This window comes from Zea mays, chromosome 4, assembly GCF_902167145.1.
Source record: "Zea mays cultivar B73 chromosome 4, Zm-B73-REFERENCE-NAM-5.0, whole genome shotgun sequence".
NCBI lineage: Eukaryota > Viridiplantae > Streptophyta > Magnoliopsida > Poales > Poaceae > Zea > Zea mays.
The window spans coordinates 195,390,242-195,405,849 of record NC_050099.1 but is presented as its reverse complement, the minus strand read 5'-3'; the positions used below and the strand labels follow the sequence as shown (position 1 = coordinate 195,405,849).

General features: G+C 59.4%; 1 protein-coding gene across 4 annotated transcripts in view; it reads left to right on the top strand.

The window, feature by feature from the left end:
* The window catches only part of LOC103654363 (disease resistance protein RPM1), a 47,407-nt gene extending 32,176 nt beyond the window's left edge, over positions 1 to 15,231 (top strand). For all 4 annotated transcript variants that reach the window (XM_008681206.3, XM_008681205.3, XM_008681208.3 and 1 more), the window contains one exon: positions 12,167 to 15,231. In XM_008681206.3, the coding sequence (XP_008679428.1) occupies positions 12,264 to 14,999 (2,736 nt within the window). In that variant the 5' untranslated portion in view covers positions 12,167 to 12,263 and the 3' untranslated portion in view covers positions 15,000 to 15,231. The remainder of the gene's footprint in view (positions 1 to 12,166) is intronic.
* Positions 15,232 to 15,608: the final 377 nt, after the last annotated feature.

Below are 15,608 nucleotides of genomic sequence, written 5' to 3'. Positions count from 1 at the left end.
CCGCGTCGCCAACGATGTCAGGGTCAGGCCGCCGCCCGCATCCAGTGGGGTTGGTCAGAACTTGGCAGCCGCAGCGATGCTCCTCCGCGCGATGCCGGAGCCATCAACCACCGAGGGTCGGCGAATCCAGGGAGAGCTCAAGGATCTCCTGGAAGGCGCTGCGGCCCGACGGGCCGAGAGCACTGCCTCCCGAAGGCAAGGATATCCCTCGGAACCTCATGCCGCGGCTTCCCGATTCATGCGGGAAGCCTCGGTCTACACCGGGCGCACGCGCAACACCGCGCCTGCGGCCCCGGGCCACCTCGGCAACGAGCACCATCGACGCGACCGTCGGGCCCACCTCGACGAAAGGGTGCGCCGAGGCTACCACCCCAGGCGTGGGGGGCGCTACGACAGCGGGGAGGATCCGAGTCCCTCGCCCGAACCACCCGGTCCGCAGGCCTTCAGTCGGGCCATCCGACGGGCGCCATTCCCGACCCGGTTCCGACCCCCGACTACTATCACGAAGTACTCGGGGGAAACGAGACCGGAACTGTGGCTCGCGGACTACCGCCTTGCCTGTCAACTAGGTGGAACAGACGACGACAACCTCATCATCCGTAACCTCCCCCTGTTCCTCTCCGACACTGCTCGCGCCTGGTTGGAGCACCTGCCTCCGGGGCAGATCTCCAACTGGGACGACTTGGTCCAAGCCTTCGCTGGGAATTTCCAGGGCACGTACGTGCGCCCCGGGAATTCCTGGGACCTTCGAAGCTGCCGGCAACAGCCGGGGGAGTCGCTCCGGGACTACATCCGGCGATTCTCGAAGCAGCGCACCGAGCTGCCCAACATCACCGACTCGGATGTCATCGGCGCGTTCCTCGCCGGCACCACTTGCCGCGACCTGGTGAGCAAGCTGGGTCGCAAGACCCCCACCAGGGCGAGCGAGCTGATGGACATCGCCACCAAGTTCGCCTCTGGCCAGGAGGCGGTCGAGGCTATCTTCCGAAAGGACAAGCAGCCCCAGGGCCGCCCATCGGAAGAGGCTCCCGAGGCGTCTGCTCCGCGCGGCGCCAAGAAGAAAGGCAAGAGGAAGTCGCAATCAAAACGCGACGCTGCTGACGCGGACCTTGTCGCCGCCGCCGAGCACAAGAACCCTCGGAAGCCCCCTGGAGGTGCGAACCTCTTCGACCAGATGCTCAAGGAGCCGTGCCCCTACCATCAGGGGCCCGTCAAGCACACCCTCGAGGAGTGCATTATGCTTCGGCGTCACTTCCACAGGGCCGGGCCACCCGCCGAGGGTGGCAGGGCCCGCGACGACGACAAGAACGAAGATCACCAAGCAGGAGAGTTCCCCGAGGTCCGCGACTGCTTCATGATCTATGGAGGGTATGCGGCGAATGCCTCGGCTCGGCATCGCAAGCAAGAGCGCCGGGAGGTCTGCTCGGTGAAGGTGGCGGCGCCAGTCTACCTAGACTGGTCCGACAAGCCCATCACCTTCGACCAGGCTGACCACCCCGACCATGTGCCGAGCACGGGGAAATACCCGCTCGTCGTCGACCCCGTTGTCGGCGATGTCAGGCTCACCAAGGTCCTGATGGATGGGGGCAGCTGCCTCAACATCATCTACGCCGAGACCCTCAAGCTCCTGCGCATCGATCTGTCCTCCGTCCGAGCAGGCGCTGCGCCCTTCCACGGGATCATCCCTGGGAAGCGCGTCCAGCCCCTCGGGCGACTCGACCTCCCCGTCTGCTTCGGGTCGCCCTCCAACTTCCGAAGGGAGACCCTGACGTTCGAGGTGGTCGGGTTCCGAGGAACCTACCACGCCATGTTACGCGAAGTTCATGGCCGTCCCCAACTACACCTACCTGAAGCTCAAGATGCCGGGCCCCAACGGGGTCATCACCGTCGGCCCCACGTACAAACACGCGTTCGAATGCGACGTGGAGTGCGTGGAGTACGCCGAGGCCCTCGCCGAGTCCGAGGCCCTCATCGCCGACCTGGAGAACCTCTCCAAGGAGGTGCCAGACGTGAAGCGCCACGCCAGCAACTTTGAGCCAGCAGAGACGGTTAAGGCCGTCCCTCTTGACCCCAGTGGCGACACCACCAAGCAGGTCCGGATCGGTTCCGGGCTCGACCCCAAATAGGAAGCAGTGCTCGTCGACTTTCTCCGCGCAAACGCCGACGTCTTCGCGTGGAGTCCCTCGGACATGCCCGGCATACCGAGGGATGTCGCCGAGCACTCGCTGGATATTCGGGCCGGAGCCCGACCCGTCAGGCAGTCTCTGCGCCGATTCGACGAGGAGAAGCGCAGAGTGATTGGCGAAGAGATCCACAAGCTAATGGCAGCAGGGTTCATCAAAGAGGTATTCCATCCCGAATGGCTCGCCAACCCTGTGCTTGTGAGGAAGAAAGGGGGGAAGTGGCGGATGTGTGTAGACTACACTGGTCTCAACAAAGCATGTCCGAAGGTTCCCTACCCTCTGCCCCGCATCGATCAAATCGTGGATTCCACCGCTGGGTGCGAAACCCTGTCCTTCCTCGATGCCTACTCAGGGTATCACCAGATCCGGATGAAAGAGTCCGACCAGCTCGCGACTTCTTTCATCACGCCGTTCGGCATGTACTACTATGTCACCATGCCGTTCGGTTTGAGGAATGCGGGCGCGACGTACCAGCGGTGCATGAACCATGTGTTCGGCGAACACATCGGTCGCACAGTCGAGGCCTACGTCGATGACATCGTAGTCAAGACAAGGAAGGCTTCCGACCTCCTCTCCGACCTTGAAGTGACATTCCGATGTCTCAAGGCGAAAGGAGTCAAGCTCAACCCTGAGAAGTGTGTCTTCGGGGTGCCCCGAGGCATGCTCCTAGGGTTCATCGTCTCCGAGCGAGGCATTGAAGCCAACCCGGAGAAGATCGCGGCCATCACCAGCATGGGGCCCATCAAGGACTTAAAAGGCGTATAGAGGGTCATGGGGTGCCTCGCGGCCCTGAGCCGCTTCATCTCACGCCTCGGCGAAAGAGGTCTGCCTCTGTACCGCCTCTTAAGGAAGGCCGAGTGTTTCGCTTGGACCCCTGAGGCCGAGGAAGCCCTCGGCAACCTGAAGGCGCTCCTTACGAAGGCGCCTGTCTTGGTGCCCCCGGCGGATGGAGAAGCCCTCTTGGTCTACGTCGCCGCGACCACTCAGGTGGTTAGCGTCGCGATTGTGGTCGAGAGGCAAGAGGAAGGGCATGCATTGCCCGTTCAGAGGCCGGTCTACTTCGTCAGCGAAGTGCTGTCCGAGACCAAGATCCGCTACCCACAAGTTCAAAAGCTGCTATATGCTGTGATCCTGACAAGGCGGAAGCTGCGACACTACTTCAAGTCTCATCCGGTAACTGTGGTGTCATCCTTCCCCCTGGGGGAGATCATCCAGTGCCGAGAGGCCTCGGGCAGGATCGCAAAGTGGGCGGTGGAAATCATGGGCGAAACGATCTCGTTCGCCCCTCGGAAGGCCATCAAGTCCCAGGTGTTGGCGGACTTCGTGGCCGAATGGGTTGACACCCAGTTGCCAACGGCCCCGATCCAACCGGAGCTCTGGACCATGTTTTTCGACGGGTCACTGATGAAGACAGGAGCCGGCGCGGGCCTGTTCTTCATCTCGCCCCTTGGAAAGCACCTGCGCTACGTGCTGCGCCTCCATTTCCCGGCGTCCAACAATGTGGCCGAGTACGAAGCTCTGGTCAACGGGTTGCGGATCGCCATCGAGCTAGGGGTCAGACGCCTCGACGCCCGTGGTGATTCGCAGCTCGTCATCGACCAAGTCATGAAGAACTCCCACTGCCGCGACCCGAAGATGGAGGCCTACTGCGACGAGGTTCGGCGCCTGGAAGACAAGTTCTTCGGGCTCGAGCTCAACCACATCGCTCGGCGCTACAACGAAACCGCAGACGAGCTGGCTAAAATAGCCTCGGGGCGAACGACGGTCCCCCCGGACGTCTTCTCCCGGGATCTGCATCGACCCTCTGTCAAGATCGACGACGTGCCCGAGCCCGAGGCACCCTCGGCTCAAACCGAGGCACCCTCGGCTCAGCCCGAGGTACCCTCGGCCCCCGAGGGCGAGGCACTGGACGTCGAGGAAGAACAGAGCGGGGCCACGCCTGATCGAGATTGGCAGGCCCCGTACCTGCAATATCTCCGTCGAGGAGAGCTACCCCCCGACCAAGTCGAGGCTCGGCGGGTAGCGCAACGCGCCAAGTCTTTCGTCTTGCTGGGCAATGAAGAGGAGCTCTACCATCGCAGCCCCTCGGGCATCCTCCAGCGATGCATCTCCATCGCCGAAGGTCGGGAACTGCTGCAAGAAATACACTCGGGGGCTTGTGGCCACCACGCGGCGCCCCGAGCCCTTGTCGGGAATGCTTTCCGGCAAGGCTTCTACTGGCCAACGGCGGTGGCTGACGCCACTAGAATCGTCCGCACCTGCGAAGGGTGCCAATTCTATGCGAAGCAGACCCACCTGCCCGCTCAGGCTCTGCAGACGATACCCATCACCTGGCCCTTCGCCGTATGGGGTCTGGACCTCGTCGGTCCCTTGCAGAAGGCGCCCGGGGGCTACACGCACCTGCTGGTCGCCATCGACAAATTCTCCAAGTGGATCGAGGTCCGACCTCTGAACAGCATCAGGTCCGAGCAGGCGGTGGCGTTCTTCACCAACATCATCCATCGCTTTGGGGTCCCGAACTCCATCATCACCGACAACGGCACCCAGTTCACCGGCAAAAAATTCTTGGATTTTTGCGAGGATCACCATATCCGGGTGGACTGGGCCGCCGTGGCTCATCCCATGTCGAATGGGCAAGTAGAGCGTGCCAACGGCATGATTCTACAAGGGCTCAAGCCTCGGATCTACAACGACCTCAACAAGTTTGGCAAGCGGTGGATGAAGGAACTCCCCTCGGTGGTCTGGAGCCTAAGGACGACGCCGAGTCGCGCCACGGGTTTCACGCCGTTTTTCCTGGTCTACGGGGCTGAAGCTATCTTGCCCACTGACCTGGAATACGGCTCCCCGAGGACGAGGGCCTACACCGATCAAAGCAACCAAGCTAGCCGAGAAGAATCGCTGGACCAGCTGGAGGAGGCTCGGGATAGGGCCTTACTACACTCGGCGCGGTACCAGCAGTCCCTGCGACGCTACCACGCCCGAGGGGTCCGGTCCCGAGACCTCCAGGTGGGCGATCTGGTGCTTCGGCTGCGGCAAGACGCCCGAGGGAGGCACAAGCTCACGCCCCCCTGGGAAGGGCCATTCGTCATCGCCAAAGTTCTGAAGCCCGGAACATACAAGCTGGCCAACAATCAAGGCGAGATCTACGGCAACGCTTGGAACATCAAACAGCTACGTCGCTTCTACCCTTAAGATGTTTCCGAGTTGTTCATATACCTCGCACCTGCGCAAAGTTTAGTCATCAAGGAAGGGTCGGCCTAGCCTCGGCAAAGCCCGACCCTCCCTCGGGGGCTAAAAGGGGGGAGACCCCCTCTGCGTCGAATTTTTCCTCGAAAAAGGATCTCTTTCTAGCAGGATTACTCTCGTGCTTCTTGACTACTTCGGAAAGCGGATCCTGGAAACGACGGAGTACACGTAAGCAGCCAAGGCTGACCGAGCCGAGGGACTCCTACGCCTCTGGGATACGGATACCTCACTCATCACCTTCTGCGATAAGTAACTCACGCTCGGATAAAGCGACTCCGTGGACCGAACAAGTCTTCACGCTCAGAAGCTCTCCTGCCGAAGCAGTCCCTCAAGCTCTCTCGACTGAGTCGGGGACAGGGCCTCATGGACGGGTGAAAGTACGTGTAAGCGGCAAGGCCGACCGAGCCGAGGGATTCCCACGCCTCTGGGATACGGATACCTCACTTGTCCCTTCCGCGAGAAGTAACTCTCGCTCACACAAACATCCCTGTTACCGACGGAGTCCAGATGCTCGAAACAAGAGGAAAAAAGACGCAGCTTCGCAAGCACGGCGAGGGTGTGTTTTCTGGCCTCGGTGGCCGCAGAAGGCACACGCCACAAGACGATCTGATCCTGCAGGCTCGGGTCTTCACGCTGAAGGGAGCCGTAGCACCCTCGGCATCGACGGCGTCTTCAGCTACGTCCGACCCAGCCTCGGACGGCGGCGCGGTCCAGGGACCCCTCCGGGAATCCGGGCCGAGCAGGCGGCTCGGCCGGTTACCCCTGGGGCCTCGGCCAACCGACTTCCAAGGGCGCCAGCCCGACCCAAGGCCTCGGCGGATCGACTTTGGCGTCGACTCCGCTGACGGACAACACGACTAGGCTTCGGCCAACCAGGTTCCCACTCTCGAGCCAACTCCGCCTCTGTTCATACTGATATCGCTACCCCTGGCCTCGGCTCATCGAAGGGCGGCCGAGAGGTCTCTTTAACTAAGCTAGAGGAGCCCCAGACAACGAGGCCGATCGGGCCGAGGGATTCCTACGCCTCCGGGATACGGATACCTCACTCGTCACCTTGACACGGGGCGACTCATGCTTGGTAAAGCGGTTCAGATAATCAACAGGCGAGACTTAGCGCTCGAAAATGAGCAAAAAACACGGCTCCGTGCCGAAATTACATACATGTTCAGGCCCCGACAGCCACAATGAACAAACACACTGGCATTCAAAGTGCCATCACAAACGGAACTCCGGTTCCGTCCCCGTGGGTACGAGCGACCTCGGGCCTGCGGGGTGGCGAACGCCGAGAGGCTCGCCAGTGACCTCTGCAGCAGCAGCCATGGCCCCGGGTGAACGTGGCCACCGGAAGGCTCTTGTTCGTGGTCCCGCTCAAGGGACACGAACAAGCCATCAAAGCCAAAGAGCGGGCCGCTCCCAAGCGCTCCGGTAGATCCTCGCTGCCGTCCTCGCCGCGAATGCGAGGAGGAAGACGGAATGTTGCATCCTAGCTGGACAGCAACAGTTCGCCTTCCCCGGCATGACTGGAGGACGACTCCGTCGTAGCGCGGGAGGGCGATTGCCACCACCAGAAGCTGGAAGAGGAGGTGGTTCGCCGACCCGCACATGAGGTAGAGTCCCGGCTCGCCTCGACCCCCGCCCCAGCGAGGATGACGAACACACCCGATGCTGAGGGCGGGATCACAGCCTGGTTTGCCTCTGCCCATCCAGGAGCTGGAGGTCACCGTCTTGGGTGACCACCGGCGGGAGAAAGCAACCAGGCTGCGTGATGAAAATCCTTGAAGCCGAACGATGGCTGAGAGGTACCAACTCCCATGGAGTTGCGTTCCTCCAACGAGGAGGTGGAAAGGCGGCGGATACCCCCCATCTGGGGGCTTGGAAGATGGAAAGACACGACGCATAAGGGAGGAAGAAGACATGGTTGCCTTCTGAAAGGAGTCTCCCTCCTTTTAAAGGCAACTCTCCCTACGTGCGCCCCCAGACGCCGCGGGCTGAGTCTTCTCCAACACGCTCCAAGGCCCCCCCTGCGACTCGGGGGCTGGGTCCCGCATGTCATGCAAGCCAGCTCAGGGCAGAAGAAGCCAAACCGCCGCGCGTGGTGCGCACGACTGTCCAGCGGTTACAAGCGACCCCCCACTTTTGCCCAGACCAACGGGCGGAAGGGGCGGGCAGCCATGCAGACGGCATGCAACCGCGCCAGGTGGACGCGCCTGTCCGACTTCTGACACGCCAGCTTAGAAGCCCAGGCCCACGCGTCAAGCAACCGGCGCGCCAGTTGCTGCATGCAAGCAACCGCACCGCCACTTGCGCCACCGTCACGCCTCTTCGGTTGCGGAGCCTATGCCGCGACTCGAGGCGACCCAGCAGCGCTAGCCTGGCGCGTTGGTCAAAGCGACCGAAAGTGGGCCAGCAGTAATGGCGGTGGCAGGCGGGCGGGCGCAGCAGTCACGTCGTCAGCCAGGCTCACGTCTCATCCTGGGGCAGCGAGAGGGCCTCCTCCCACGGCGTGAAGACGGTGCGCCCATGACCCGTTCCTCAAGCGGCTCGCGCACGCGTAACAGCCACCCCGCCAACCACTCGCCCCGTCGCATTAACTCCGCGGCGGGACACGCGGCGCCTCTGGCGGGAGAAGCGCGCGACGCTTCACCTTCGCCGTAATGACCGCGTCAGAAAAGGTACGCCACGTCGTTCGATTTCGTATCCTTTTCCTTTTTCCTCTCTCTCTATCTCTTGCAATAGGGACCGGGAAAGGGGGATACCCCGAAAAGGATCCTTTTCCGCGAAGGAACCGGGCTCCGAGCCCCCCCCTACTGATCAGGGGTTCGAAGACTGGCCCCCCGAAGGGTTCAACAGTCGCCTCAGATCGCGTGGGCCCGACACCCACTACTGGTCAGGGGTTCGAAGGCCAGCCCCCCGAAGGGCTCCATGGCCGCCTCAGGCTACTCGGGCTCCGCGCCCATTACTGATCAGGGGTTCGAAGGCTGGCCCCCGAAGGGTTCACAGTCGCCTCAAACACCGAGCGAGGGATGACCAGGGGTACGTTCGATACATAACCGAGGCTCGGGCTGCGCTCCCGAGGTACCCTAGGACATTTCCGAGACCAGCGGGAACGATCTTGTAACGGAATCCCATCGGAGGGAGGCATCGAGCCCTCGGACCCCGTCGCCAGGGGACCGGGTCCGGCAAATCACCCGCAGGTACTTTTGGGCGTGCCTCTGGGCCCCTAGCCGACCCCAACGAACGGGGCACGAACGTCCACTCGGATTATCCGCTTGCAGCTCACCGGAGACACCATGTTCGGTGCCCATCGAGGGTAACATGGCGCACTCCCCCCCTCCTCCTTGTGGAAAGGAGACGTAGGGGCGTATGTAAAAAGTCGAGTCTATCCCTGATCGTCCTCTCGCCCTGTGCAGAGGCTCGGGGGCTGCTCTCGCAAAAACCGGCTCCGGCCAAACCGTTGACAGCGTCAACATACCAGCCCGAGAGCTTGGGCCCCGACCGTGCACCCGGGCTACGGCCAGTTCGCATGAGGGAACGACCAGACCAGCCGAAACGTTACGCAAGGTATTAAGACCTCGAAGGAGTGTAACCACTCCTCCGAGGCCTCGGGGGCTACACCCGGCGGGTGCGCTCGCGCGCACCCACCGGAACAAAAATGCAACCGAGAAAGGCTGGTCCCCTTGCAAAAAAGTGCGACGAAAGCCTCCAAGCGAGTGTAACACTCCCTTCGAGGCTCGGGGGCTACTGTCGGGGACCATAATTAGGGGTACCCTCAAGACGCCTAATTCTCAGCTGGTAACCCCCATCAGCATAAAGCTGCAAAGGCCTGATGGGTACGATTAAGTTAGGGATCAGTCCACACGAGTGACTCGATCGCGCTTCACCCGAGCCTAGCCTCGGCCAAGGGCAGCCGACCTCGAGAGACTTCCGTCTCGCCCGAGGCCCCCCTTTTTACGGCGGACACATCACCGGCTCGCCCGAGGCCTTGGCTTCGCTCAGAAGCGACCCTGACTAAATCGCCACACCGACTGACCGAGTTGCAGGAGCATTTAACGCAAAGAGTGAGTCAGACAGACAATCAGGCCTTGCCAAAGGCGCCACGGCGAACTCCGCTCCGCCCGACCCCAGGGCTCGGACTCGGGCTAAGACCCGGAAGACGGCGAACTCCGCTCCGCCCGACCCCAGGGCTCGGACTCGGGCTAAGCCCGGAAGACGGCGAACTCCGCTCCGCCCGACCCCAGGGCTCGGACTCGGGCTAAGACCCTGAAGACGGCGAACTCCGCTCCGCCCGACCCCAGGGCTCGGACTCGGGCTAAGCCCGGAAGACGGCGAACTCCGCTCCGCCCGACCCCAGGGCTCGGACTCGGGCTAAGACCCGGAAGACGGCGAACTCCGCTCCGCCCGACCCCAGGGCTCGGACTCGGGCTAAGACCCGGAAGACGACGAAACTCCGCCTCGCTCGACCCCAGGGCTCGGACTCCGCCCTGGCCTCGGCCAAACGGCCTCCGCCTCGCCCGACCCCATGGCTCGGACTCGGCCTCAGCAACAGAAGACAGACTCAACCTCGGCTTCGGAGGAGCCCCCACGTCACCCCGCCTAGGGCACAGACCCGCCACGTCAACAGGAAGCGTCATCATCGTCCTGCCCCGAATCGACTCGGGTCACGGAGAACAAGACCGGCGTCCCATCCGGCCAGCTCCGCCGGATGGGCAATGATGGCGCTCCACAAGCTCTGTGACGACGGCGGCCCCCAGCTCTCTTACGGAAGCAGGGCGACGTCAGCAAGGACTCGACCGCTCCAACAGCTGTCCCTCCGCCAGGCACCGTCGCACCTCCGACAGCCACGACATCAAGCCAGCAAGGTGCCAAGACCTCTCTGGCTGCCACATTGGCATGTACCTAGGGCGCTAGCTCTCTCTCCGCTAGACACGTAGCACTCTGCTACACCCCCCATTGTACACCTGGATCCTCTCCTTACGACTATAAAAGGGAGGACCAGGGCCTTCTTAAAGAAGGTTGGCCGCGCGGGACCGAGGACGGGACAGGCGCTCTCTTGGGGCCGCTCGCTTCCCTCACCCGCGTGGACGCTTGTAACCCCCCTACTGCAAGCGCACCTGACCTGGGCGCAGGACGAACACGAAGGCCGCAGGACTTCCACCTCTCTCACGCTCGACTCCGGCCACCTCGCCTCTCCCCCCTTCGCGCTCGCCCACGCGCTCGACCCATCTGGGCTGGGGCACGCAGCACACTCACTCGTCGGCTTTGGGACCCCCCTGTCTCGAAACGCTGACAAATAGTAGTCCCGAATAGATTCACGCCTCGCCCGAGGGTCCCCTCAGGCAATGGGTGCACCCCCGGCTCGCCTGAGGCCAAGCTCGAGCAAACTTTATCGTACAGCAACCTCGGCCAAATCGCCTTACCAACCGACCATATCGCATGCGCATTTAATGCAGGGATCGCCTGACACCTTATCCTAACACGCGCGCCTCAGTCGGCAAGATCGAAATGACCGCAGTCACTTCGCCCCTTTACTGATCGTTCTGACAGGAAAACAACACTATTCACCCCGTTCCGATTACTGTGCCAACCACCAGGGTAAGACTAACAACAGTAAGTCATTGCCTCTCCCGAGTTCAGCCTCGGGCGCAACAGGGAACTCCGCCTCGCCCGACCCCGGGCCTCGGCCTCAGCCCTGGCCTCGGGAGAAGGTCTCCGCCTCGCCTGACTCCAGGCCTCGGCCTCAATCTCGGCCTCGGGAGAAGGTCCCCGTCTCGCCCGACCTCAGCCTTGGGAGGAGTCACATCCTCGCCCGACCTCAGCCTCGGCCTCAGGAGAAGTCACCGCCTCGCCCGACCTCGGCCTCGGACCGACTACGCCACAGGGGATACATCATTACCCTACCCCTAGCTAGCTGCCTCAGGCTACGAAGGAACAAGACCGGTGTCCCATCTAGATTACTCCGGCAACAGGTTGATGGATCCCTGCATGCGTTCATGACGTCGATTGTTCTCAAGCTCCCTACGAAGGCAAAGAAACGTCAGCAGGACCTAGGCCGCACCGCCAGCTGCGCTTCTACAGGCCTCAAGTACTTCTCCGCCGGACACGTTAGCACATAGCTACACCACCATGTACAGCTGGACCATCTCCTTGTATCTATAAAAGGGATGTCCAGGGCCTTCCTAAAGGAGGCGAAGGGAGGCAGAGGAGGAGAAAAAACGCAGAGGAGGCTAACTCAGACGGCTCACCTCAAGGGCGCACCCTCTCTCTCTCGCAACGCTTGTATCCCCTACTACGAGCACCCCGGTGCAAGATAATATAAGCCCCATCCTCCCCCTTGTGTTCCATCTTGCATCAACTCATCTGAGCCGGGACACGCAGCGTCAAATTCACTAGTCGGTTGAGGGTCCTCGCGGGTCCAAAACGCCGACAACACATGTGGTGTAGCGGTAGCTACTCTTGATCTTTGCTTGAGAGGTCACGGGTTCAAATCCCCTTGAGGACATGTGTGTTTTTTTAAATTTTAGCTAGACGTGGATGGTACGGGGGAATGAGAATATGAATGGGCTTTGCGGGGAGGGGGAATGAGAATGGGAATGCAAAGAATTGGGAATGAGAGAACATAGAATGATGACTATTAACTCTATTGCATTCAAACACACTCTAAGTAGTACACGGGTATTTTTTGCGAACTATTTAGTATCTACACGGGTTGTAAATTTAACGTGGAGTTCTTTGTGCAGAATTAATGTAAAATAATGAAGAAAAAAGAGAGTGGATAGGGCACGCGAGGAGGATCGCTGCGATCGAGCGCACTAAATTTCGAAGGGGCATACAAAGATGGCAGAAGCTGTGGTGTTTGCTCTTGCAAAGATAAGCGTATCCTTGGCAGGGTCTGCCATTTCCGGTCTGAGGGAACATGCTTCTATAATCAAGGAACTTCCAGGGAAGGTGCGGCGAATAGAAGCACAACTGTCAATAATAAACGGCGCCCTCCAGCAGCAAGATTCAGCCTACCTCAGCGACCACGCCTACATGAAATGGATCGCCTACATCAGGACCTTGGCCTACCAGGTTGAGGATATCATGGATACATACTCACACCATGCTCATCAGCTGGAGAACAGAGGGTTCATGTGGAAGCTGACCCAAGAATACCTCGGGCCTTTCAGAAGCATCTCTGCAGAGATCACCAAGATAGAGGAGAATCTCAAGCATGCCACAGAGCTGAAACAAGCATGGCTGGAAAACTACGGCCACCATGGCCAACAGATAATGGAAGCTGAGCTTTCCCAGGACTACATCCCTGCCGAGCCCAGCTGGGACCAAGATTTTGTCGGGATGGACGGCAACACAACACTGGTGACTGAATGGCTGCGCTCTGCTAGCGATTCAGAAAGCACGTTCATGACATTGCTGGGCGCGGGAGGTCTGGGAAACACCACCCTAGCCATGGACGTGTACAAGCGCGAGAAGGACAGGTTCCGTGTCCACAGTTTCATAGCTGTGGAGAGGGACTGCACCATGGATGCCTTGATGAGGAAGATACTGTTGGAGATTGGGAGCAGCATGAAGCAGCCGCCCTCGGAAAGCGTCGACAGTATCCCCGCCAACCAACTGAAGGAAGAAGCGAGGAGAAGGATCAGCAAGCTCAGAGACGGAAGGTGCTTGATTGTCTTGGACAACGTCCGGGACCCGAGAATTTACTTTGAGATGCGTGATGTGATGAGCAATCTGCCAGGAGTTCGCATCATCTTGACGACGAGGAAGACACAGGTCGCAGCCGCTCGTGATCCCTCGTCGTCACGTTTCCTGCAACTCCAGCCGTTGGACCACATCGACGCGCTACGTCTGTTCTGCAGGAAGGCCTTTTTCAAGACGAACGACAGCAAGTGCCCCCCGAATGTCGAGGTTTTCGCTACTTCTTTAGTGAATATGTGCAAGGGCCTGCCCCTAGCGATCGTAGCTATGGGAGGCATGATGTCGTTGAAGCCACCAGTGGAGCAGATATGGAACCAGGCATGCGTTCGTCTCCAGAAAGAGCTGGAGAGGAACGCGGATCACGTGCAGGCCGTCCTGAACCTGAGCTACCATGACATGCCGGGACACCTCAGGAACTGCTTGCTGTACTGCAGCATGTTCCCCGAAGACTACCACATGTCACGGGAGAGCCTCGTGCGGCTGTGGATCGCGGAAGGCTCCGTGCTGGCAGCCAACAGCCCGACGCCGGAGACCACCGCGGAGGCATACTTCATGGAGCTGGTCCGCCGCAACATGCTGCAGGTAGTGGACAACGACGTGGTTGGCAGGGTGAGTACCTGCAAGATGCACGACATCGTGCGCAAGATGGTCCTCGTGGTTGCCAAAGAGGAGAGGTTCGCTTCTGCCACCGATTACAGCACAGTGTCGCACACCGGTAAGGACGTTCGTCACCTGGCATTGCATGGGTGGAAGGACACGAACACACCACCAGTCAAGTTCCCTCGTCTTCGACGTCTAGTGGCACTCGGAGCGAACTCATGCCTGACGAAACTGCTACCCGCGATTTTCTCTGGATCGAGCTTCCTCACTGTTCTGGTGCTGCAAGACTCCGGCATCTCCGAAGTGCCCGCGTCTATCGGGAGCTTGTTCAACCTGCGCTACATCAGCTTACGGTACACCCAGGTCAAATCCCTCCCGGAATCCGTCCAAAGGCTCGCGTACCTTGACACGCTGGACGTCAGGCAAACCAGAGTACAGAGGCTGCCACAGGGTGTCGGCAAGGCCAGGAAGCTACGCCACATCTTGGCAGACGCTTGTTGTCCCGATGGCAGCCAGCAGTCAGAATTTCGAAGCTTCACTGCGTTGGAGCCCCCAAAAGCGCTGACGAGTTTTGGAGAGCTGCAAACCCTCGAGACTGTGCAGGCTAACAAGGACATGGCGATGAAGCTGGCGAAGATGATGCAGCTGAGAAGCGTATCGATCGACAACATAAGCTCTGCCCTTTGCGGGGAGCTGTTTGCTTCCGTCTCAGAGCTGCAGTTCCTTACCAGCCTGCTTCTCTCTGCAACAGATGAGCACGAGCCGCTCAGTTTCCAGAACCTCGTGCCGAAGTCAAGCTACCTAAGCAGGCTGACTGTGAGAGGAAGCTGGTTGGGGAAGACACTGGATTACCCGGTTTTTAAGGAGCATGGGCGGAATCTCGCGTATCTGTCGCTTAGCTGGTGTCTCGTTTTGGGAGATCCACTCCAGTTCCTTGGGTCACACTGTCCACATCTTCAGTACCTGTGCCTCCATAGGGTGCAGAGCGCAAACTCCTTGGTTCTTCCGGAGAGATGCTTTCGGGAGCTCAAGAATCTCGTCTTGGAGCGCATGCCTGATGTCAGCCAGATGAAGGTTGGAGATGGCGCCCTTCAGTGCGTCCAAGCTATCCACATCACGGCGCTGCCCAACCTAGATAAGGTACCTCAGGGCATGGAATCCCTTACCACTCTCAAGAAGCTATCTCTGCTCGATTTGCATAACGACTTCATAGTTGACTGGGAGAAGAAGGAAATGAGCCGGAAGATGCCTCTTGGTCTGGAGTTGCGCATATAGGTGCTGTTTCGATTTGGTTTGCCGTGTGCCATTTACTCATTTGTTATCATATCTTTTTTTTCTGAGTAAATCCATATACATTTGGTCTTGTTGGCATTCTTGTAATCCTGAGTTACCACTCAAACCCTTTCTTTGAAGGGGGGATTTGCATCGTTGCTGTCTGATAAAAATATGAGTCAATTCCTTGTATGCCATCGGAAATTATTTTCGGTTTGGTTTGCCGTTCCATTTACTCATTTGTCACCAGTTACTTTGAGTTTGCGTGCGCCATGTTGCATATCATGTCTTTTTTTTTTTGAATAAATCCATATACATTTGGTCCTGTTGGAATGCTCGTAATAATCCTGAGTTGCCACTCAAACCCTTTCATTGAATAGGTATTCGGTGTGGTTGTAACCGTGAGTTTAAGCAAAATTATATAATAAAATAAGGTATTGACTTTGTTCCGGATGGGTTGTAATTGTGAGTTTGTGTAAGATTACGGCCGCCTCTATCTACCGTCCAGTTATAATTGCACCCTGCACGCGTTCCTCTCTCTCACCTAATGTACTGATCACGTCTTACTATCTCACCGATTCATTTCTGTTAAATTTGACCTATATTTATAGG